Source organism: Artibeus jamaicensis, unplaced genomic scaffold (genome assembly GCF_021234435.1).
Source record: "Artibeus jamaicensis isolate MK-2021 breed Jamaican fruit bat unplaced genomic scaffold, CSHL_Jam_final contig_76, whole genome shotgun sequence".
Lineage (NCBI taxonomy): Eukaryota > Metazoa > Chordata > Mammalia > Chiroptera > Phyllostomidae > Artibeus > Artibeus jamaicensis.
In genome coordinates, this window is record NW_026521954.1 from 25,156,363 (window position 1) to 25,176,207 (window position 19,845).

The 19,845-nt window shown below is 50.0% G+C and overlaps 1 protein-coding gene across 4 annotated transcripts in view; it reads left to right on the forward strand.

The window, feature by feature from the left end:
• The window catches only part of KIAA0232 (KIAA0232 ortholog), a 68,661-nt gene that overhangs the window by 12,716 nt on the left and 36,100 nt on the right, over window positions 1–19,845 (forward strand). For 3 of the 4 annotated variants that reach the window (XM_037126878.2, XM_037126879.2, XM_053672313.1), the window contains exon 2: window positions 13,810–14,305. In XM_037126878.2, coding sequence (XP_036982773.2) covers window positions 14,075–14,305 — 231 coding nt within the window. In that variant the 5' untranslated portion in view covers window positions 13,810–14,074. Of the gene's footprint in view, window positions 1–11,674; window positions 11,824–13,809; window positions 14,306–19,845 lie in introns of all 4 variants that reach the window. The other variant, XM_053672312.1, reaches the window with a different exon arrangement.

Consider the following 19,845-nt stretch of genomic DNA (forward strand, 5'->3'; position numbering starts at 1 on the left):
CCCCCTTGTAGGTTGTTAAGCAGGGATGGGAAGTGGGTGCCGAGGCAGCCCCCTGGATCGCTGTGCCATGCCCCCCTCTCCCAGGTGGACGCTGGGTCCCCCGCTCTGAGAAACGCTTGAGTGCCAGCGGTCAGGTCTCTGCGCGTGGAGGTGGCGGGCTGCTGACGCTGACCCCAGTGTCTTTCTCCTCCCGTCATGTCTCTGAGGCACTGGCGACTCCAGCCTCTCTCATCCCACGGCACATGTAAATTGATTACGAATGCTGCAGCACACCAGAAACTATATTTTTTGCTGATCTGACAGAAAATAAGTGTAACTTTGATTCATTCACACCAGATGGCTATTGTTGTATTGGCTGTTGTCATTTTTTTTTAATTTGACAAGCTATGGGGAGAGAGGCCAGTGCCCTAGACTAACGAGGCAGGTATTGCATGTTTTAAACTTTCTTGCGACGTGCCGGCTGAAAATCCGTGCTTTGCACTCAGTAGAGACACACGGCGCAGGAGAGTCCACGCAGTTTCAGTCAGCTGTGGGGTGGAAGTGCTGCACAGGAGCCGGGCCTGTGTCCTGGGGCTGCTGTCGCCGAGCAGAGGACCGCAGGCTGGGCCGCTGTGGGCAGCACTGCCCCTCTTCCAGCTCTGGAGGCCAGAAGTCTGATACCCAGGGGGCTCCTTCTGGAGGTGCTGGGGGAGCACGTGTTCTGTGCCTTGCTCCTGGCTTCTGGGCTCATCAGTCACTTTGGCATTCTTAGGTCTTAAGGTGGCTTCTCCTCTCTGTCCGCATTTCCCTATTATAAGGACACCAGCCAGTGGATTCAGGTCGGAGCAGAGGCGGGTCAAAGTGAGTGGTGCTTCTGAGAGAGTGAAAAGGAGGAGGAGCCATGGATCGAAGGGGGCTGGGGTGCCCAGGACTCCGGGCATGGGCACGCGTCTGCGCCCTGCTCTTAGATGGCACCGCCCACGGGTGCGTCTGCAGCCAGATGGCGACACGGGCCGCTGAGGAGGGCCATCCGGTGAAGTTGCTGGAACACACTCTCTTTGCTTTAAAGTTACCAGACAGCGTGCCACCATTGCCTCCCAGTTTCTGCCCCGCACTGTGTCAGGCACACAATAAACACACCCAAGGAGTCAAAGTCCCTGACATGCGATGACAGGGGAGGGGACTGTGAATCTGATGGGCCAGTCTGTTCCTTCCTGATTCTCTGGGCTGTGGGTCCTCTGGAAAGCGGCTGCAGACAGGCTGGATGCAGAACGCTGGCTGACAAGGACCCCTGGGGTCCACAGCCGTGGAAGGGGAGGGAGTTGGGCTGTAGGCCCTGCCACAGCCTTGATCCGCCCCATGGGGAGCGGGGCTGCCGGAAGAGCCCCCGCTGGACCACATGAGCAGACCTGCAGGACTGTGCGGCTGTGGTGGACAAGGACCCTTCCTGGCAAGGGAAGATGTCGGGTGGGGCAGCTGCCTGCAGGGGAGGTGGTCCTGACACTGCACTCCCAGCAGCGCGACGTGTCCTCAGTGGGGCTGGGCGGTACCTCAGTGTCTGCCACCAGTGGACAGAGCGTTACTGAAAACACTCTCTGAATTGGATCGGTTCGGTTTGGTGCATTGGTTGGCCTTCTGGGAAAATACGGAGCATGTGTCCTTTCTTCGTGACGCCCTCAGCCCCCACTCCCACCGCACGTGAGGAGTGTGTGTGAGAGAGCGCGGAGTTGCGGCGCTGGAGCTTTTCTCTCCCCGGTGCACTCACTGGGCCCTTGCACCGCTGTTACCTTGGTGGTCTCCGTGCCAGCCTGCTCCTTGCCTGGTGTGTGGTTGAGACTCCTTGAGCTTTCCTTAGCAATCTGTGCACTTTAAAACATTCGTCAGTGGCATTAAGGCTCTTCCAGCAATAGCTTATATTCAAAATTTTGGAACCTATTTGAATTTAAAATTCTCAGTTCACGTAATCCTAACGCTCTTTTCCCCTGTTGGATTCGTCCTGCGTCGTGCATTTGAAGGGCTTCTTAAGGAATCCGTGCGTACATGGACGGCCTTAGAGCAGAATGTGGGGCGCAGAGGGCCGAGTGGGATGCGGAGCACTGCTGCTCGTCGTCCCTGTCGGGGCCAGGCGGCTCCGCTGGTCAGGCGTGAGCTGTCATTGGATGGCTGGTCTGGGCAGCGCTTCACTCTGGAGTTAGAGCCACTCGCTTTCAAACCCCAGCTCTTCCTCTTTCCTGCTCCTTGGGGAAATCAGTTTTCTATTCTAAGTTTCAGTTCATCATCCAAGAAAGAGGAATAATAGCGCTATCTACCTCATTGGGTTGTTAGAACGAATTAAAAATACACGTAGGACACTTAGGTAGTTAGGACCCAATGAGTAGAAGCTGCTTCTGCTGTTGCTGGAAGGAAACCACGTAGACTCCCAGCCCCGTCATTCTAGGTGCAGGTGACCGAGCCACCTCTGTGACCCTGGCAAGCTCCAGGTGGGAGGAAGCGCACTTAGCCAGGCACGAACTTTGCAGAGGGCAGTGGCAGTCTGAGTGCGGGACCTGGAAACGCTCCTGGGTGATTGCCCCTGTGGCCCCCCCACCCCTGCCCCACATCCAGCCGGGGGCAGCCACTGCAAGGCAAGGAGCACATCCAGACAGGCGGCAGGATGGCAGTGCGGGAGACGAAGCTGCCATCACGCACAGGTGCTGACGGTGTGGGACACCCGAGAGAATCTGTGACCGAGTGTCCAGGAGTACATCTAACAGCCGAGGCCTGTGTGTGAAAAATCAGAACTGATTTGAGAGACGGGAGAGGAGCCCTCGGTAGACGGAGACGTGGCCCTGTTTTGCAGAGGAAGGCTCGGCGCCTCAAGCAGTCAGCTCTTCTCACGTGGGTCTGTGCAGTTCACGCTCTTCAGGCGGGGTCCCCGCAGGGCTGCTCGTAGAGCGGACGGCTGATTCCCTGATGGTGAGAGCGAGCTGAGGGCCAAGAGCAGGAAGACCGCCCTGAAGAACCTCGAGACCTCCTTATGCGAAGGGCAGGTGACTAAGGCAGGTGGTGCTGGTGCGGGTCGGGTATCCCGAGCGCGCATGAGAGCCCCGACAGACCCACGGTTGAGTTTTGTGGACCTTTGCTGCCGAGAGAACCGGCGGGACAGATGGGGGTGGGCAGACGACCGCTGAGCGATGCTGGGGCAGTTGGTTCTCCGTGTAGAAAGAGGAAGCGGACGCTTTCTTCACAGTTCCACTTCACCGATTCCAGGGGGAGATAACTTGTCGGTGGGTTAAGGACTTGACTGTTTTATTAGACTTTACAAGGTTGTCCTGAGATGGCAGAACCCCCAGATCGCAGTGGCTTAAACACCCGACACTTCTTCCCGGCTGACATCACCTTCTGGTGGCGGAGAGCCAGCTGCCGAGGCTCGGTTCCAGGTGTCTTCTTATCCGGGACCCAGGCTGAGGAGCGACCCTGTTCAGGGCATGCTGTTCCCGTGATGCCTGGGGAAGAGGCCAGGCTGCATCCACGGTCACTTGGAAAGCCTCTGGGTGGACAGGGCGTCTGCCACGCCCACCGCAGTCCATGGGCCAGAGCGGTTGCAGGGAGCGTGCAGGACAGGGTCTCCGCCTGCATGGGGCGCCACCAGTCTGTCCCGGCGACCGCAGGACTGGCTGTGTAAAGGGCTGTACGGGGAGGGAGGAAGGGGCCGTAGGGAACAGAGCTCAGTCCGCCGCCCTTATGACATGTCCATCGCCGGCCTGGATAGAATAAAAAGGCCGAGGAGGAGGACTGCATTTTACCAAGTTCCCCGGCTGACTGGTCTGCTTTGAAGTTTGGGAACTTTTTCTGGTTTTTGAGTACAAATGTGCTTTAAAGTTTTCTTGTCACACATGTGACAAGAAGAACTTGAACACTTTCAGAAGAAAATACAGGCCGGATGTGACAAGAAGAACTTGAACACTTTCAGAAGAAAATACAGGCCGGTATCTTTCTGACTTGAGGGCAGGGAAGGATGTTTGGAGATAGTGTCCTCAAACTTGATAAAGGGCGACTCTTGCCAGCCTTTTAGCCTCTTCGGACCCCCCTCCCGGCCCGCCCCGCCCCGCCCCGGGAGGGCGAGCTGCTCAGCTGGCACGCTGACTGGGGTGTGCGGTTTATGGAAACGCCTGTGCAGACGCACCGGCATGTGTTTAACCAAATGGCTGGGCACTGAGGCCCAGTGAAACGGACGCACAAAGGAGCTGTCCCAGAGCCTCTCCCCTCTCACAAGCCCTTCCCCAGCTGCTGCGGGGGGTGTCTTCCAGGGGCGGGGCGGGGCGGCGCAGGGCGGCGCCCTTCATCCAGCCCCTCTCGGAGCCCCAGGGCCCCTGCTCGTCTCCCAGCTCTGTCCTGTCCTGCGGGGAGGTGAGGTCAGGTTAGCCTCTGGTCAGGTGTGGTGGCGGTGGCTCTGCTGCAGAGGTTGACTCTAACCCAAAGGGTGCCCCTGTTCCTCCCCTAAGGACACAAAGGGGATTCTGCTGGAACGTACTATATCACACAGTGGTGACTGATGTACAGAGCAAGGCTGGTGGGGTAGGGAGCAAAGCATGATGAAGTTCATGGATGCGCAGTTTTCTCTGGGGAGGAAAGGATGGCCGGACTCTGAAGGGAGGGTCACAGTTCCACAGGAGGGCGCCTTTAGACTTAAAGGTCAGCGGGGCAGATTTGAGCTGTGGGTAGTGACGTTTGCATCAGTTACACAGGTCTTTGACACAGACACACGAGTGTTCTGGGGTCTGTGAGAACTCAGGCAAAAGTCACTGCGCCAGTTACAGTTGCTGGTAGTTAGGTGACGCCTGGAGGTGCATCCGGGTAAGATGAGTTTACTAAATATTTGAAGGGATTATTTCCATAGTTGTCGGGGTTCATGTCCACTTGAGCAGAATACTTATTACTAACTCCAAGTCCAGTGTTTCTCATGACAGAGAACTTGACAGAACAATCAAACTCGTGTTTAACATGCGTCACTTGAAAGTTGATTTTTATGTTTAGTGTTTAGGTTGTGAACTATTTTTCCTCCAACTTTGGTTTTCTGACCCATGCAGTGTGTATTTCTGCTACATTCTTTCTTCTTTTACCTTTACCTTTATTTGTGTGGTGGCATTGATGACTGGAACACATCCATGACGTTGTTAGGAGTTTTGGTGTGGGCGGGGCTCTAGGGTGGTCGTCCCAGTCCAGTTACCAAGGAGAAGGGGCTCAACTCGGGGGGGGGGGGGGGCATCCGACCCAGAGCGTGTTGCCGCCGCTGAGGAGCTTCACTGCATTTTCGAGGATTTTGCATTGTTGACCTCTTTAAAGTGCTCTGGTTTGGGTTTTGAGGAATAATTTCGTTTTAGTGACTTAGGGAGAAGTCACAGATGAATAGTTTTATTAATGCTATTCTGCTTTGGCTCAAAGTGTAGTGGGGCCTCTAGCATGTGCCCCGGGTTCAGGGGTGCCTGAAAGGACGCTTAAATTAAGCTCCCCCCCAGCCCCGGGGACTGCTCTCTGAGCTGCACACCTGCCACGGTGCGTTGCAGAGCCACCGCCCAGGGGGCTCACTCCTCACGGTGGCTCTGTCGTTAACGTCCTTTTGACCCACTAAACAAGACACGGCAGTTTTATGAGGCAGAAACAAGTTCAGGATCATTTCCACGGGTGTGAGCATCTCCTCCACGCGCGGGGGCTTGCCTCGCTGCTGCCCACGTAGCGGGCACTGGTGGTCACTGGTAGCGGCCCCTGACAGGCAGTGTGTCCGTGAAGGCCCTGAGTGTGGGTCGTCAGAGATAATTTATGATGGGGGCCAGGGCATGCTGGGAAGGGGAGCCTGGGCGGCCCTGAGACCATGTGAAAGGGGGTACCGATGGATAGGCCGTGCGGTACAGTTTGTGTAGGTGGTGGTTATTTTTAATTTAATCTTCATTGTATTTTTTTCCCATCACCATTTAGTCTCCTTATATTCCCTTCCCCCAGCAGTCACCACACTGTTGTCCATGTCCATGAGTCCTTTTTGTGTGGATTGTTTAAAGGAAAGAAAATAATGTATTTAATGATCTTGTTCTTAAATTATATCATGAATGTTTAACTTTTCAACCCTGCAAAATTTAGGACACAAGGACGCGAGGTGAGCTGTCATCTCTGTAACTTGGGCCTTGGGGAAAATGTCCATTTTTTCCCTGGTTAGACAGTTGTATCTCCCAAAATATGTGCCAGAGCACAGGAGGGTCCGTCATGCAGCGAGGCTGGGGAACGCTGTCTCGGGCCTGTGCCCAGCAGCGCCGGTGCACGTCCCCTTGATGAGAGTTTCACAGTGCCCTAGGATAGACACGCCTGCTCTGTTTCAGCTCTGGTAGTTCCCTAAGTTTTGCAAAAGGAAGAAATTCTAGACCAAAAGTCGTAACATTTGGATTGCCCACCATACACTTGGGGGACACGTTAGCAGGTTCTCTTTTAAATGGTGACACTGTTCATTTCAGTAGCTCCCTGGGAACCGTAACTGTCATAACGACAGTTGTCTTCAGAACCCATCTAAGACATGGTTTAATCTGTAAAACAGTTGTGGATGAAAATGAGAACAAGTCCTTAGAACTGATTCTGAGTCATCAACTGCATACCTTTTTGCAAAATCAAATATAGAATTTTATTTTGATAGTTTAGAATTTCTAATTAGTAGGATATGAGTTGGATAATCCATTTGAAATTTTTATATTGAATTAGATTTCTTATTGACATACATTAAAATATTACCAAAGTATTCCTTACTACCTAATTTTATTTTGGACAACTGTAACATATGTTAGTTAGTTTATGGCTTTTTATACCTTAAGTAAGAGTTGACCCACTGTGTTACCCCCGAGTTGCATAATCTCAGGCCACTTTTCCTTCCACTCATTAAAACTCGTTTTGCATTTTTGATATTAGTAGTTAAAAGCTGTAGAATTTTTATGCAGACATTTTGACAAGTAACAGCCTCACTTTAAAAATTTATTTTAGTACACAATAATCTAGTAATGTACTTTATAAAATATTTCATGCTGGACAAAGGTTCTAAGAATTGTGTTTTAAGTTGTTTCTAAGTAAATCTAAGGGTTTTTGAAATTAAATTTTTTTAAGATATACTTTATTGATTATGCTATTACAGTTTTCCCATTTCCCCCTTTTTATTCCCCCTCCCACCTACATTCCCCTGCCCTTTAGTTCATGTCCATGGGTTGTACATATAAGTTCTTTGGCTTCTACATTTCCTATACTGCTCTTAACCTCCCCCTGTCTATTTTGTACCTATCAGTTATGCTACTTACTCTGTACCTTTCCCCCTTTCTCCACCTCCCCGGCTGATAACCTTCCATGTGATCTCCATTTTTGTGATTCTGTTCCTGTTCTAGTTGTTTGCTTACTTTTTGTTTTTTTTTTAGGTTTGGTTGTCAATAGTTGTGAGTTTGTTGTCATTTTACGGTTCATATTTTTTATCTTCTTTTCCTTAGATAAGTCCCTTTAACATTTCATATACTAAGGGCTGGGTGATGATGAACTCCTTTAACTTGACCTTATCTGGGAATATGCGAATTGCGTAGCAGAGCCGGGCCCGACTGCAAACACCTGGACGCTCTGCCGGTCAGAGGAGCGCACCGTGTGCCTGCCGTTCCCCCTTCACGAATTAGAGAGGACTCACGGAGACAGACAAACCTCTGTGCTCAGTTAGCTGGCTGGGTAGGGATGTATGTTTTGCATCTTTGATAAACACCATTTAAAATTAAAAGTAAAAAAAGTCAAACTCTAAAATAGGTGTATTATTTATTGTGAGACTTTTTAAAAAAATTTTTGTATTGATTATGCTGTACAGTTGTTCTATTCCCCCCTTCATTCCCCTCCACCCTACCCCCCCATCCCCACCGTTACCCCCCCTTTAGTTTATGACCATGTGTCTCAAGTCCTTTAGATTCTATATTTCCCATGCTATTCTTGCCCCCCCATCTATTTTCTATCTACTGTCTATGCTACTTATTTTCTGTACCTTCTCCCCCCTTCTCCTCCTCCCACTCCCCTATTGCTAACCCTCCTTGAGATCTTCATTTCTATGTTTCTACTCCTGATCTAGCTGCCCTTTTAGTTTGCTTTTGTTTTAGGTGTGGTTGTTAATAACTGTGAGTTTGTTGTCCTTTCACTGTTCATGTTTCTTTAACTTCTTTTTCTTAGATAAGTCCCTTTAACATTTCATATAATAAGGGCTTGGTGATGATGAACTCCTTGAATTTGGTCTTATCTGAGAAGCACCTTATCTGTCCTTCCATTCTAAATGAAAGTTTTGCTGGATAGAGCAATCTTGGTTGTAGGTCTTTGGATTTCATGACTTGGAATACCTCTTTCCAGCCCCTTCTTGCCTGTAAGGTCTCTTTTGAGAAATCTGCTGACATCTGATGGGGACTCCTTTGTAGGTGACTGTCCCCTTAGCTCTTGCTGCTTCTAGGATTCTCTCCTTCATTTTAATTTTGGCTAATGTAATGATGATGTGCCTTGGTGTGTTCCTTCTTGGGTCCAACTTCTTTGGGACTCTCTGAGCTTCCTGGATTTCCTGGAAGTCTATTTCCAGGAAATAGCTTCCTGGATTTCCTGGAAGTCTATTTCCTTTGCCAGATTGGGGAAATTCTCCTTTATTATTTGTTCAAATAAGTTTTCCACTGGTGGCTGTGCCTTTCCCCCTTCTGGTACCCCTATAATTCGGATGTTGGAGCATTTAAAGATGTCCTGGAGGTTCCTAAGACTCTCCTCATTTCTTTGAATTCTTGCTTCTTGAATCTTTTCTGTTTGGCCATTATTTGCTTTCTTCTGGTCCACTCCATTGATTTGAGTCCCAGTTTCCTTTTCATTGCTATTGGTGTCCTGTGCAATTCCATTCATTTCAATTAGTTTCACCTTCATATATTTGTCTAATTTGTCGGTATAATCAACCAGTTCTGTGAGGATCCTGATCACCAGTGTTTTAAACTGTGCGTCTGAGAGTTTTGCTATTTCTTCATCGCTTAGATCTATGGGCTCTGGAGCTTTGAGATCTTGCGACATTTTTGGTCTGTTCTGGCCCTTTAAGTGTGAGAAGCGGTGCCTTGGACTCCCAGGTCGCTGGGTTGTGACACTGTATGTGGGGGCGTGGTCAGAGTGGGGAAATGGCGACCCCCTCTGCTGTTTCTCACAGCTGGGTGAGGATTAGCGTCTTAGATGGTTCACCTGGGCCGGGCCTCTCAGAGTCACTGGGTTATGACGCTGTATGTGGAGGTGGGGTCAGAGCAGGGAAATGGCGGTGCCCTCCACCGCCACTTGCCGCGGGGACCCGCTGGCCCGGTCCAACCGCCCACTCCCTCGCCTGTCCGCCCTTGCACAAATGCATGACCACAGTCAACACATAGCACCGCTCCCCCGCTGTCTCTCCCGAGGTCGCTCACCTGGTGGCTCGCTCGGTCGCTCACTAGGTCCAACCCTGCGCCTGGATTCCGCGCGTCCGGCTTCCGCGCCTGAGTCCGGCTGACCGAGACCTCCTGTGCAATCCCGCTTCACCAGCCGCTGGTTTCGCCCCTTACCGGTCAGGCTGAAGAATTTGTTGTTAACGGACTTCCAAAAAGTTCAATTTTCCGTGTTCTGGCTGTGTTTTCTGTTGCTAATATATTGGGAGACTTATAAATTATCATTCATTTATACTGCCCAGTCTTTAGGATGACTTGGGTTAATTTTGCATGAGAGAAAGATACTCAAGATGATTTAAAAGTTCTTTTTCTCCGTGTGAACCTTTGTAGAGGGAATGTTGGAAAAAAGTGAAACAAAAAACCTTCAAGTTACATAGTAGTGCTTTTTCTTTAAAACTCTTTTTAGACAATTTAAACTAAAATGAAATCTAACTTAATGCAGACTACATTTCACATGCAGAATGAATATAGAGGAATAGACAGCATTTGAAATTTGGGTGTTCGCCAACTATGTTCTTGAACTTGGCCAGGTAGGTGTTAAATGGGTTTTTCCCGTGCTTGTCAGATCCCCCCCCCCCAATACACACACTGTTTTGGCCACGTGGTGGATTGCACCTGGAAGACGTTTTAATTAAACAGATAATTGTGAGCCAACATATCTAGGAGTCTTCCTTTTAGTTCAGAACTAGGAAAAAAGAATCTCATCTGTCAAATGTTTGGCCCTCCATCAAAGGCTCACTGGTGACTGAGAGGAAGCTTAGTTATGACCCAGCGTTCCTCCCTCCCTCTTTCCCCTCCTTCCTCTTTCTTTTTAAAGATATTATTATTATTATTATTATTATTATTATTATTATTAGGGTTTTTTTGGGGGGGAGGGATAAAGGGACAGAAACATTGATAGGTTTCCTCTCACGTGCCCCCAACTGAAGAAGACCTGGCCCACCCACCACCCAGGCGTGTGCCCCTACCAGAATGGAACCCTTGACCCTTGAGTTTGTGGGGGCGCCCAGCCCCCTGAGCCACACCAGTCGGGGCCCAGTTTTCTGTTCCTGGGTCATCTGCTAACAGTGGGGGAGGTTCAAGGTAAGGAGGATGGGCACGCTTCAGCTCCAGGTGACGGCGGTGCTTCTCTCCCGGGCCCTGTTGTCAGTGCCCACCCAGAGGTCCCCACCCAGAGGTCCGGCATGGGACCCTAGGGAGGAGCCTGGACCCGCCTGACTTACCGGTCCTTGCTCTCTTTCCCTCAGTCCTCTGCAGTCTGCACTGGCGAGGGTGGAAACAAATTGTGGTTGCTAGCAACTCTGGGGGTGTGGCTGATTATTTAAGAATTATATGGGATCAGTGATTGATCGAGGTGTAGGAGGAGTTCTGTTAAGGGTGGTAAAGCAAGTGAATATGTAACCAGCATTTTGATGAGATCCTGGGAGTTCAGTGTGCTTTGCTTTATTTTGCATTTGTTTGCCAGTTTTTTTCTCACCTTCTTCTTGAATCCTTCCTAAAGAAGCGTGAAATTTCTTAATGACAACAGAGAGAATCCTATGGTGGATTGATCCCATGCTTTAAAGTAAACACAATAAAAAGACCCAAAGCATTATTTCTATTGTCAGTCTTTACAGTGAACGGAGTCTGTTACGGCGTGAATTTTTGTGCATTTAAATAATGAAAAAAGCCTTACACTAAGCTGGTTTACAGTAAAATGAGTGTTTTAGGGATCCCCTGGCAAAGACAGTTTTGTGGATCTCAGTTTGAGAATTCTTCCAATACCCTGAACTCCCTGGGTGTGGTGTGTATTGTTGGGTTCAATTACCTAAATTTGGTTTAGGAATTTTACATGTGTTTTTTGGAGGACTGTTGGTCTGTAGTTTTCTTGCAGTATCTTTGTCTGGTTTTGATGTCAGGATAATGCTGGCCTCAGAACAAGATTTGGCAAATACTCCCCCCTCTTGAATTTTTGGGGAGGATTTGTATAGAATCGGCATTATGTTTTCCTTAAATACATTATTTGGTAGAATTCAGCTTTGAAGCCATTTTTGCCTGGAAATTTCTTTGTGGGATAGCTTTAAACTGTAAATTCAGTTTCTTTTTATAGATACAGGGCTGTTCAGTCTATTTCCTTTTGAGTGCACTTTGGTGTTTTGTGTGTGCAGGGAATTGGTCCATTTTATCTAAGTTGTTTAGTTTATTGGTGTGAAGGTTTTCTAATGCCCCCTTGTTTTCCCTTTATACCTGTGCAGGCTGTGGTGCTCCCAGCCGTCTCGTTCCGATGTCGGTGTGTGCCTCTCTCCCTCCCGACCCATCTGGCTGGAGGTTTGTCCAGTGTGCTGTCTAAAAGAACCAGCCTTGGTTTCATTATTTCTCCGTCTGCTACTTCACTGGTTTCAAAGTAAGGAGGACGGAGCCCCTCAGTCCCAAGCCAGTGTGATAAGGGAGAAGCTGTCTCTGATGCCTTTGCCGATTGTAACTTCCGTGTCAATTCTGGCTGGGCTTTAATTAATTTATTTTTCTCTTCTTTTCTGCTCACTTTGTCTCTGCTTCTTTGCATGCAGGCTCTTTTTTGGTTTGTTTAAGATTTTATTTATTTATTTTTAGAGAAGGGCAAGAGGGAAAGAAGCATCAATATGTGGTTGCCTCTCATATGCCCCCTACTGGGGACCCGGCCTGCAACCCAGTCATGTGACCTGACTGGGACTCGAACCTACAACCCTTTGTTCTGCAGGCCGGCACTCAATCCATTGAGCCACACCAGCCAGGGCACATGCTAGTTCATTTTTGATTGGATGCTATACATTGTTAATTTTATCTTCTGAGATGCCGTAAATGTTTTGAGCTTTGTTCTGTGCCTATGGTGAAATTAGTTGGGAACAGTTTGGTCATTTGGAGTCTTGCTTTTAAGATTTGTTAGGCAGGACCAGAACAGAGTTTAGGGCTTTATCCGCTACTACCGAGGCATGTGCTCCTTTGTACTCCACGCAGTGTCTCCTGAGGCTGGTGGGTTTCAAGGCTGGCTGGTGGGATCATCCCTGGCCGTGCTGCCCCCCGGGGCCTGAGCGTGGGGGGATGCGCTTGGCAGGCTCTGGCCCTGCCCTCTGGGTAGCTCTCTTCTTCGGGCCTTTGCCCGTGAGCTCCGCTGCATTCCAGCCTCTCACCAGGTTCCCTCCCTCTTGGCTTCAGGTCCCCTCGTCTCGGCTGATCCTCACTGAATGAGCACCCGCTTTTCCCCTTCTAGTGACGGCCCCAGAACTGAGTGCTCTTTAGCGGATGGTCTGTGTGGCTTCCTGAGGTCCAAACATTTTAACGAATTTATGGTTTTAATTTTGAGAGTCAGCTGCAAATTTCAGCAGATGAGAATGATAGAGAACCCTTTAATTTATCTAGTTTTTACAATTCAGAAAAGAAAGTATAATAAAAGATTTTAGAAAGTAGCAGAATATACATTAGTGATAAATTAATCTAGCAACCAAGTCTGATGGCAGATTTAAACTTTTAAAAAATATTTGATGGAAAATTTACTTTGTAATTAGAGATGAAATGCAAGAAACTATGAGTCGTAAACCTTTGAGGAGAAGTCTGTCTTTCTGATTGGTGCTTTTACTATTGCTTTTATTGTCTGCTAGTTCATGGAAAAGCTGAGCCAACAAGGTTTACCTCTCACTTTGTTAGCTTTCATTTTCTAGTGGCATTAATTTTAATCAGAACTCTAACACGAAGAATACCATGATTTAATAAGGCTGTTGTTTGATTAGTTTCACATATTGAGAATGTTAATTGAGGGGGGGAATTGTTAAGTGGGGAGAGCGGCGTCTGTCACGAGCAGTCCCAAAGTCAGAGCAGGTGTGCGGGGAGGGCGGAGGGGGTGGCGGCCCAGCCTGGCGAGGCTCAGGGGTGCGCCCACATTTCTCTTTATTTCCTGTGAAATTAGCGGTGAGCAAGCACAAAGTTTTTAGCCCACAAAATATTTGATTATTTATGGTAAAACTTACGTGTAAAGGGCTGTTTTCTTTTACCACTATTTCAGTGAAGTTACTATCCAGCTGCTTGTTTTCCATTACACATAAAAATGGTTAGTGATTTGCCACCAGGTGAACTCTCTCAGCTTCACAGATAAGCAGGTTTCACCAGCTCCACCCCTGAGACGGTGCAATAAACGTGAGTGTAGTGCGGCTCTCAAAACATGTGTTTCCCTCTCTTTCAAAATGTTAAACTTTTAAAAACTTCAAAATGTCACTTAGCTTAAAACATCAAAGATCACAGAAAAAATAAATCTGTGTTTTACTTAAGTAGCTAAAGTTATTTTACTAAAGAAGAATAGTTCATTTGGGTTTTTTCAGAAGATCAGTAACTTAATTCATGTCTGTATATATTTTCACAGGCTCTGCCGGAGGCTTACACTCGGCCTCCATGTGAAGCTAAAGCAGAAAGTCACGCCGCCGCGCTGCCACCGGGATGCTGACCCACCGGTCATGCTCAAAGGGGGGAGTTCTGTTCTAGGCGGCTGACCGCCAGCAGAACTCAGAGCTTGTCCTAGATGCCAGGCCTCTCTCCTTTTTACTGGAGTGAAAATCCCCTCCAGATACCAACAGAACATCAACCCCAGAAGATGCCTCGCGTTTTGAGGATGCCAGCAACCTAAATCCATGCGCCCTCTTTGCACAATTGTCGTGGACGGTCTGCCACCTGAGAGCCCCACAAGCTCTTGCCCGGGCCCTGCCTCTGCCTCTGCAATGTCTCTGCTCCACGCGCTGGGCCCAGTGCAGACCTGGCTGGGACAGGAGCTGGAGAAATGTGGCATCGATGCCATGATTTACACTCGCTACGTCCTCAGTCTCCTGCTGCATGACAGCTACGACTACGACCTGCAGGAACAGGTGTGTACCCCCCGTGTTCTGTGAGAGCACATGACAGGTTTGCAGGCTGGCGTTTCTCTTCCACGAGCGCTCCTGCGCTCCTGACCAGGGCTGCTGGGGCTGCAGGCCCCAGACCTTGACCGTGTCATTGAGGTGTAACAATCCCTGTCCCAAAGCACACACTGAGCTCTCCACACTGAGACCTGCTCAGTGTTGGTTACGTCCTGGCGCAGACTGGGGTGTCACAGACTGTTGACAGTCTGACCACCGCAGCCTTGGAGTAGCACTGCTCTGCAAGGTCGGACCATCACATCTTAGGACTAGATGCTTTGATCATTGTGTCGTCATATGTTTTAACACTCCAAGGTTTAGTAGTCCGTTTAACGTGGCAGGGACGACGTTCAACTGCTTATTGATCCCAGTGTGTGCCACACCTCAGCAGACTTAAAAGTTTGCTAAGACAAACTTTGACTTCGCAACACAGCTTTGCTGTAAGTCACCATATATGGCCTGGTAAGCTGGCCACGGCACCATTTTATCCGACTCCACTCAGTGCCGAGTTTGCAGGGAGAAGGCAGCTGCACCAAGGCTCCGGGCTAGAGAGAGGCCTCAGTCTGGGCGCCGCTCTCCAGCAGGAGCCACAGAAATTGCGGCCGGCCGGGAGGGGAGTGGGGTCGCCCCAGCAAACACATGGGCTCCGGGGGCTACTGCGTGCAAACAAACGCCACATAGAACGGAGTGCTTGTGGGCAGTGTTGCTGTTGTGGTAGAGGGGCGTCCAACCCGCGGCCCAGGACGGCTATGAATGCGGCCCAAAACAAAATCATAAATTTGCTTACACCCATTTTTTTGCTCATCATTTTTTGTTAGTATTTGGCCCAAGACAGCGTGTGGGCAAAGACGACTAACTCTTTTCCCAGTGGGGCGCAGAGACGCCGCGAGGCAGGACACCCCAGTAAACGTCATTACTCACACTGAACGCAGGGACAGAGTTTCGGAAGGAGCTGGCTTTGCCCTTCTAGCCACAGGAGAGAGAGCCCCAGGCCCTGAAAATACAGAGGGTTTCACCTGGGTGCTTGACATTTGTCACAGAGCGTCATGCAGAGTCTTTTCTTATCACTGGGGGTTCTTGTCCTTTTCAGCTGAACATGCTGCATTTTCCCTACTTCCAGGTCGCTCGCCGCCTTGGCTGGTAAGAACTAGGTCAAGTGAGGTTTTTAGGGGATTGACTTATAACCTAATAATTAGAAGTATATTATATTGGTGATTTCCTTACTGAGACTATATTATTTTCCATTATTTTTCCAGTAAATGTAAAATATACTTCTTTAGGGGCAAGTAAAATGTTAGATGTATAACTACATGGAAGAATTTTTATTTCCAGAAAAGACAAAGTTATTCCTCTTAACTCAAAAGTCATGTACCCAGAGAATTGTATATTAACAGTATCAGCTTAAAATATTTAATCAATGCCAATAAACATGTGAACACAAAGTGTTTGTGTGCTCGGTGCTACAGGGCGCTGGAGCGAGCCCAAGACCCGGGCCTGCCTGCGGTCTCAGTCAGACCTGTCTCGCTGAGACGTGTGTGAGTCCCTCCAGGTTTCTGGTTAGCAGGGGCCTGGCGTCAGGGCGGCGGTCAGTGCTCAGCTCTGCTCAACCGCCCTCCGGGGTCTGCTTGATCCCTGCTGTTAGGAAACAGGGCAGATAAAGATCAGTGAGCGAGAACATGTCTGCAGTCACAGGGAGAACCCATAGGAAAATAAAGACCCCGAAAACACTCCTCACCTCAGCCTAGGGTAGGAGTGTCAAGTCCCATGCTGATGGGCAAGGTCAAAGGAAATGATGCTTGTTTCAGTAAGAGGGGACCAAGGGGCAGTCAGCACCTCCGTTACTTGTCCACGACTGAGAGGGGAGACCGTGCTCACCGATGTCCAGAAAGAGAGGGCGTAGAGCCAAGGGGGATGTCTGCTCTGATAGGGGAGGGAGAGGGGAGGGCCTCAGCCAGCTCCCTTCCGTGATTCAGTCTGCAGCTACCGGTCCTGCACGCTGGCGCTGTAGGCAGGCAGCGGCCACCTTCCTGGTCTCTGGGTCAGACTCAAGGTGGCCTGGGCCTCAGCGGGGAGGTCAGACGACTCCACTTTTGGGTGTCCATTTTATTACATCTCTTCTACCCCCTCCTCAGTTCTTGAATTAGTTGCATCTGGACTTGAAATTGGCCCGTTTTAAGTCTGTTGCTTCAACTGCTAGCCTTACCTTCCATGTTTAATCCATTGTTGTTCCCAGTCTCAGGTAAAACAAACCTTCAGAGCTCTTGATTTCTGGGAAGCAGACACTGTGTGACTCTGGTCTCGGCTGTCCGGGATGACTGGGCAGGAAGCAAGGCTGATGAGACCCTGGTCCCGGCTGAGGCCGAGCGACCCCCAGGACCTCTCGGCCCTCGGACTGAGTGGGGATGCGAGCACTGTCGTGGCATCAGCGAGTGCTCCACAGGCTGGAGGGTGGCGGCCTTCTCGAGTGTCCCAGGCATTTTGTTTCTATAGACCCTCCCTCCCTCCTCCCTCCCTCCCTCCCTCCCTCCCTCCCTCCCTCCCGTGGTCAGGATCCCCATACTCTGGTATGTGCGCTCTCAGAGAGTCAGGAGCCCACTATGTATCCTCTTAAGTGTAGGTGTGAACTGAATTCTCACGCAGTTTCCAGGGTCCGGTCGTCGTTCTCTGTGAGTCCTGTTCTGGCAGTTCCCAGTGAAAACAACATCGTCTCCACGCTTGATTACGTTTCTGCTGTGGCCCTCTTCCTTGTAGCTATTAGAACGTGCTTATCTTTCCCAAGAGAGCAGATTCTCAGGGGCAGAAATCATACATTCATCTTTTTAAAAAGTTAAAAACTTCATGAGAAATAATTTCAAACATCAAAAGAATAGTGGCAACAGTACAAAGGACTCTTCACTCAGTTACCAGTTGTAATGCATTTCTGCTTTAACTGTATTTCCTTTCCTTTCGAGGCCCACTTATCCTAAATAAGCATATATATATATATATATATATATATATGCATATATATATACATACATACACACACACACGCACACATATATTTTAAATTTGTGTTCAGTGTTAGGGGAGAAGGAGAGGCAGAGCAACACCGACTGGCCGTCTCCTGTCCGAGCCCCGACTGGGAATCAGACCTGCCCGGATCGGCTATTTTTTGTTCTGTTGCCTGTGCCTTCATTGGTGTCACGTTAAAAAAGTCAGGGCTAAGCCCATTGTCGTGAAGCTCTGCCCTGCGTTTCTTCCAAGAGTTTTATAATTTGAGCTCTAACACATAACTCCTCGCGTCATTTTGAGTTAGTTTTTGTATGTGGCCAGAAGTAGAGGTCCAGCTTTCTTCCTTTGCACACAGGGATTCAGCTGCCCCAGCACCGTGTACTGGAAACCTGTCCTTTCCCCAGTGCATGGGCCGGTTTCTGGGCTTTCTGTTCTATTCCAGGGCCCGGGTGTCTGTCTTTGTGCCATTACCACACTGTTTTGATGACTACTTTGTTGCAGTTTCCTTTAAATTGTATCTCTTAGCTCCGGCAATGTAGCCGAAGTGTTACATTATCTGTGTTTGCCCACAGGTTGAATAGGAATCATCCCAGCACTGACTGCTGGGTGAAACTGAGCGCCCGTGTGCGTCTCCGCTCCCAGCCACTTGTTACGGAGCCCCTGTTAGTTTAGTGTTTCACTGCTTGGACGAGCTGGCGTCTGCGGCTTTTCCTTTTAGAGTAGTGTGGTCTCTTAACAGTCACAACCGCGAAAACGGGCCCCTCCGGGGTTCCTCTGGTGCCTCACTGCACATGCCACGTTTCATGGGTTGCTCCGCAGAAATGAATTCGGTTAACTTTGCACATAAGGGATATGAGAATAAATTCTGAGTGGGAATTAGTGCCGATGATGGGCTGCACAAATTCATGTGCACAGACTCCCCAAGACACCATATAAAATGTGACTTTTTTGGTAAAATCTTATGAAATAGAGAAACATTTTGAATATAAAGATTATATTCAACGCACATTTTTGCTTTTTCACTCGCCACGTGAACGTCCGTGACTGTGCCAGATGTGGTGGCAGGCACCAGGAACACGGGTGACGAGGGGTGGTCCCCAAGAGACAGCCGCCGGCGTAGGGGTTTGTCAGACCCTCTGGCTGTGCAGAGCCGGGCTCTGTGCGTGGTGAGGGGCCGCGGGAGCAGCGGGGGGTTGATTGCACTGGAGCCGCGGGAAGGGGGCAGAGGAAGAGCGGGACGAAGGCGCAGGGTCGGGAAGGGCCTGAGGGCGGGAGGCCAGCAGGGGCCAGAGCCAGTAGGAGAACCTGACGGCCGGGCCTGCCGGGGGCCTGCGGCACAGACCCGCGTGCGTGCGTGCGTGCGTGCGTGCGTGCGTGCGTGCGTGCGTGCGCGCGCAAGTGGTGGGGCTGCGCTGGCTGGGCCACCGGAGGCGGGGAGGCGGGGAGGCCGGGCAGGGAAAAGGACGGGTTACCCTGAAATTGTGCGTCTCATCGGGGCCACTCCTTGTTTCGGAGGCATGTCGCCGTCCTTTGGAGCGAAGGGGGGTTGGATTCATTACTATGAGACCTCTCTCCTCAGATTTTTTTTTTTTTTTTTTTTAATCTTTAGAAGGGAAGGGAAGAAGAGAGATATCAATGTATGGTTGCTTCTGGTGCATCCCCTACTGGGAACTGGCCTGGGCTCAATCCACTGAGCTACACCAGCCAGGGCTCTCCTCAAATTCTGGCTCTATCTTTCATTTACAAGCAGCCCCAAACTGCTTAATTTTGGGGGGGTCTTGTGTAACTAAACGTGCTCAGGCCCCTGCTGTTCCAGTGGAAGCCTCACAGTGAGGAGGGCTTGTTCCCTGCCTCTCCCTCCGCCCCCATCAGCTCAGCCCCCAGCCCTCCAGCCGCCCGCCGGCAGAGGGCGAGTGACGTAGAGCCCCATGTGTTTCTCTGTCACACTCTGTCTGGGGGACGTGTCCCCCACATGCCCAGCAAACCCCCCCTTTCCCTCACTTTTTTCACTGGTCACACGCCTCTCTCTGAGCCAGTCGGGGTCAGAGCAGGGACACGCGCTGATTGGTGTTAAGCCAGTGAGGGCACGGAGATGGAGTGGCACCAGCCCCGTGCAAACCCACCACGGTTCAGTTCTTCAGGACACTCGTGACGGAAGGTGTGGGAGGCAGGGGTGGGTGCGAGCTGTGAGCAGCAGATGGCGCTGGTGGCAGCTGCAGTTGGGAATGTTGTGTTCTCTCTCTCCCTCCAGCTCCCAGTTCCCTTTCTGGTAGAAGACAGCAAGGGGCAGTGAGGCAGACTGTGGCCTCGTGTTCCCTGTGGCCGCGACGGGGAGGCCGCGGCCGAGCGGTTGTGCTGCGTCTTCTTCCCGTACTCACGGCTGCGCTCGTCTGTGAGATTACGGCTTTGAAAAGTCGCACTCGGTCCTACTGAGCTTACTGAGTTAACGTTTTATGTTTATGTCTGTGTGGCCTTGAACTAGTCTAGCACGAGAGACTGAAAACAGTAAAACAGAA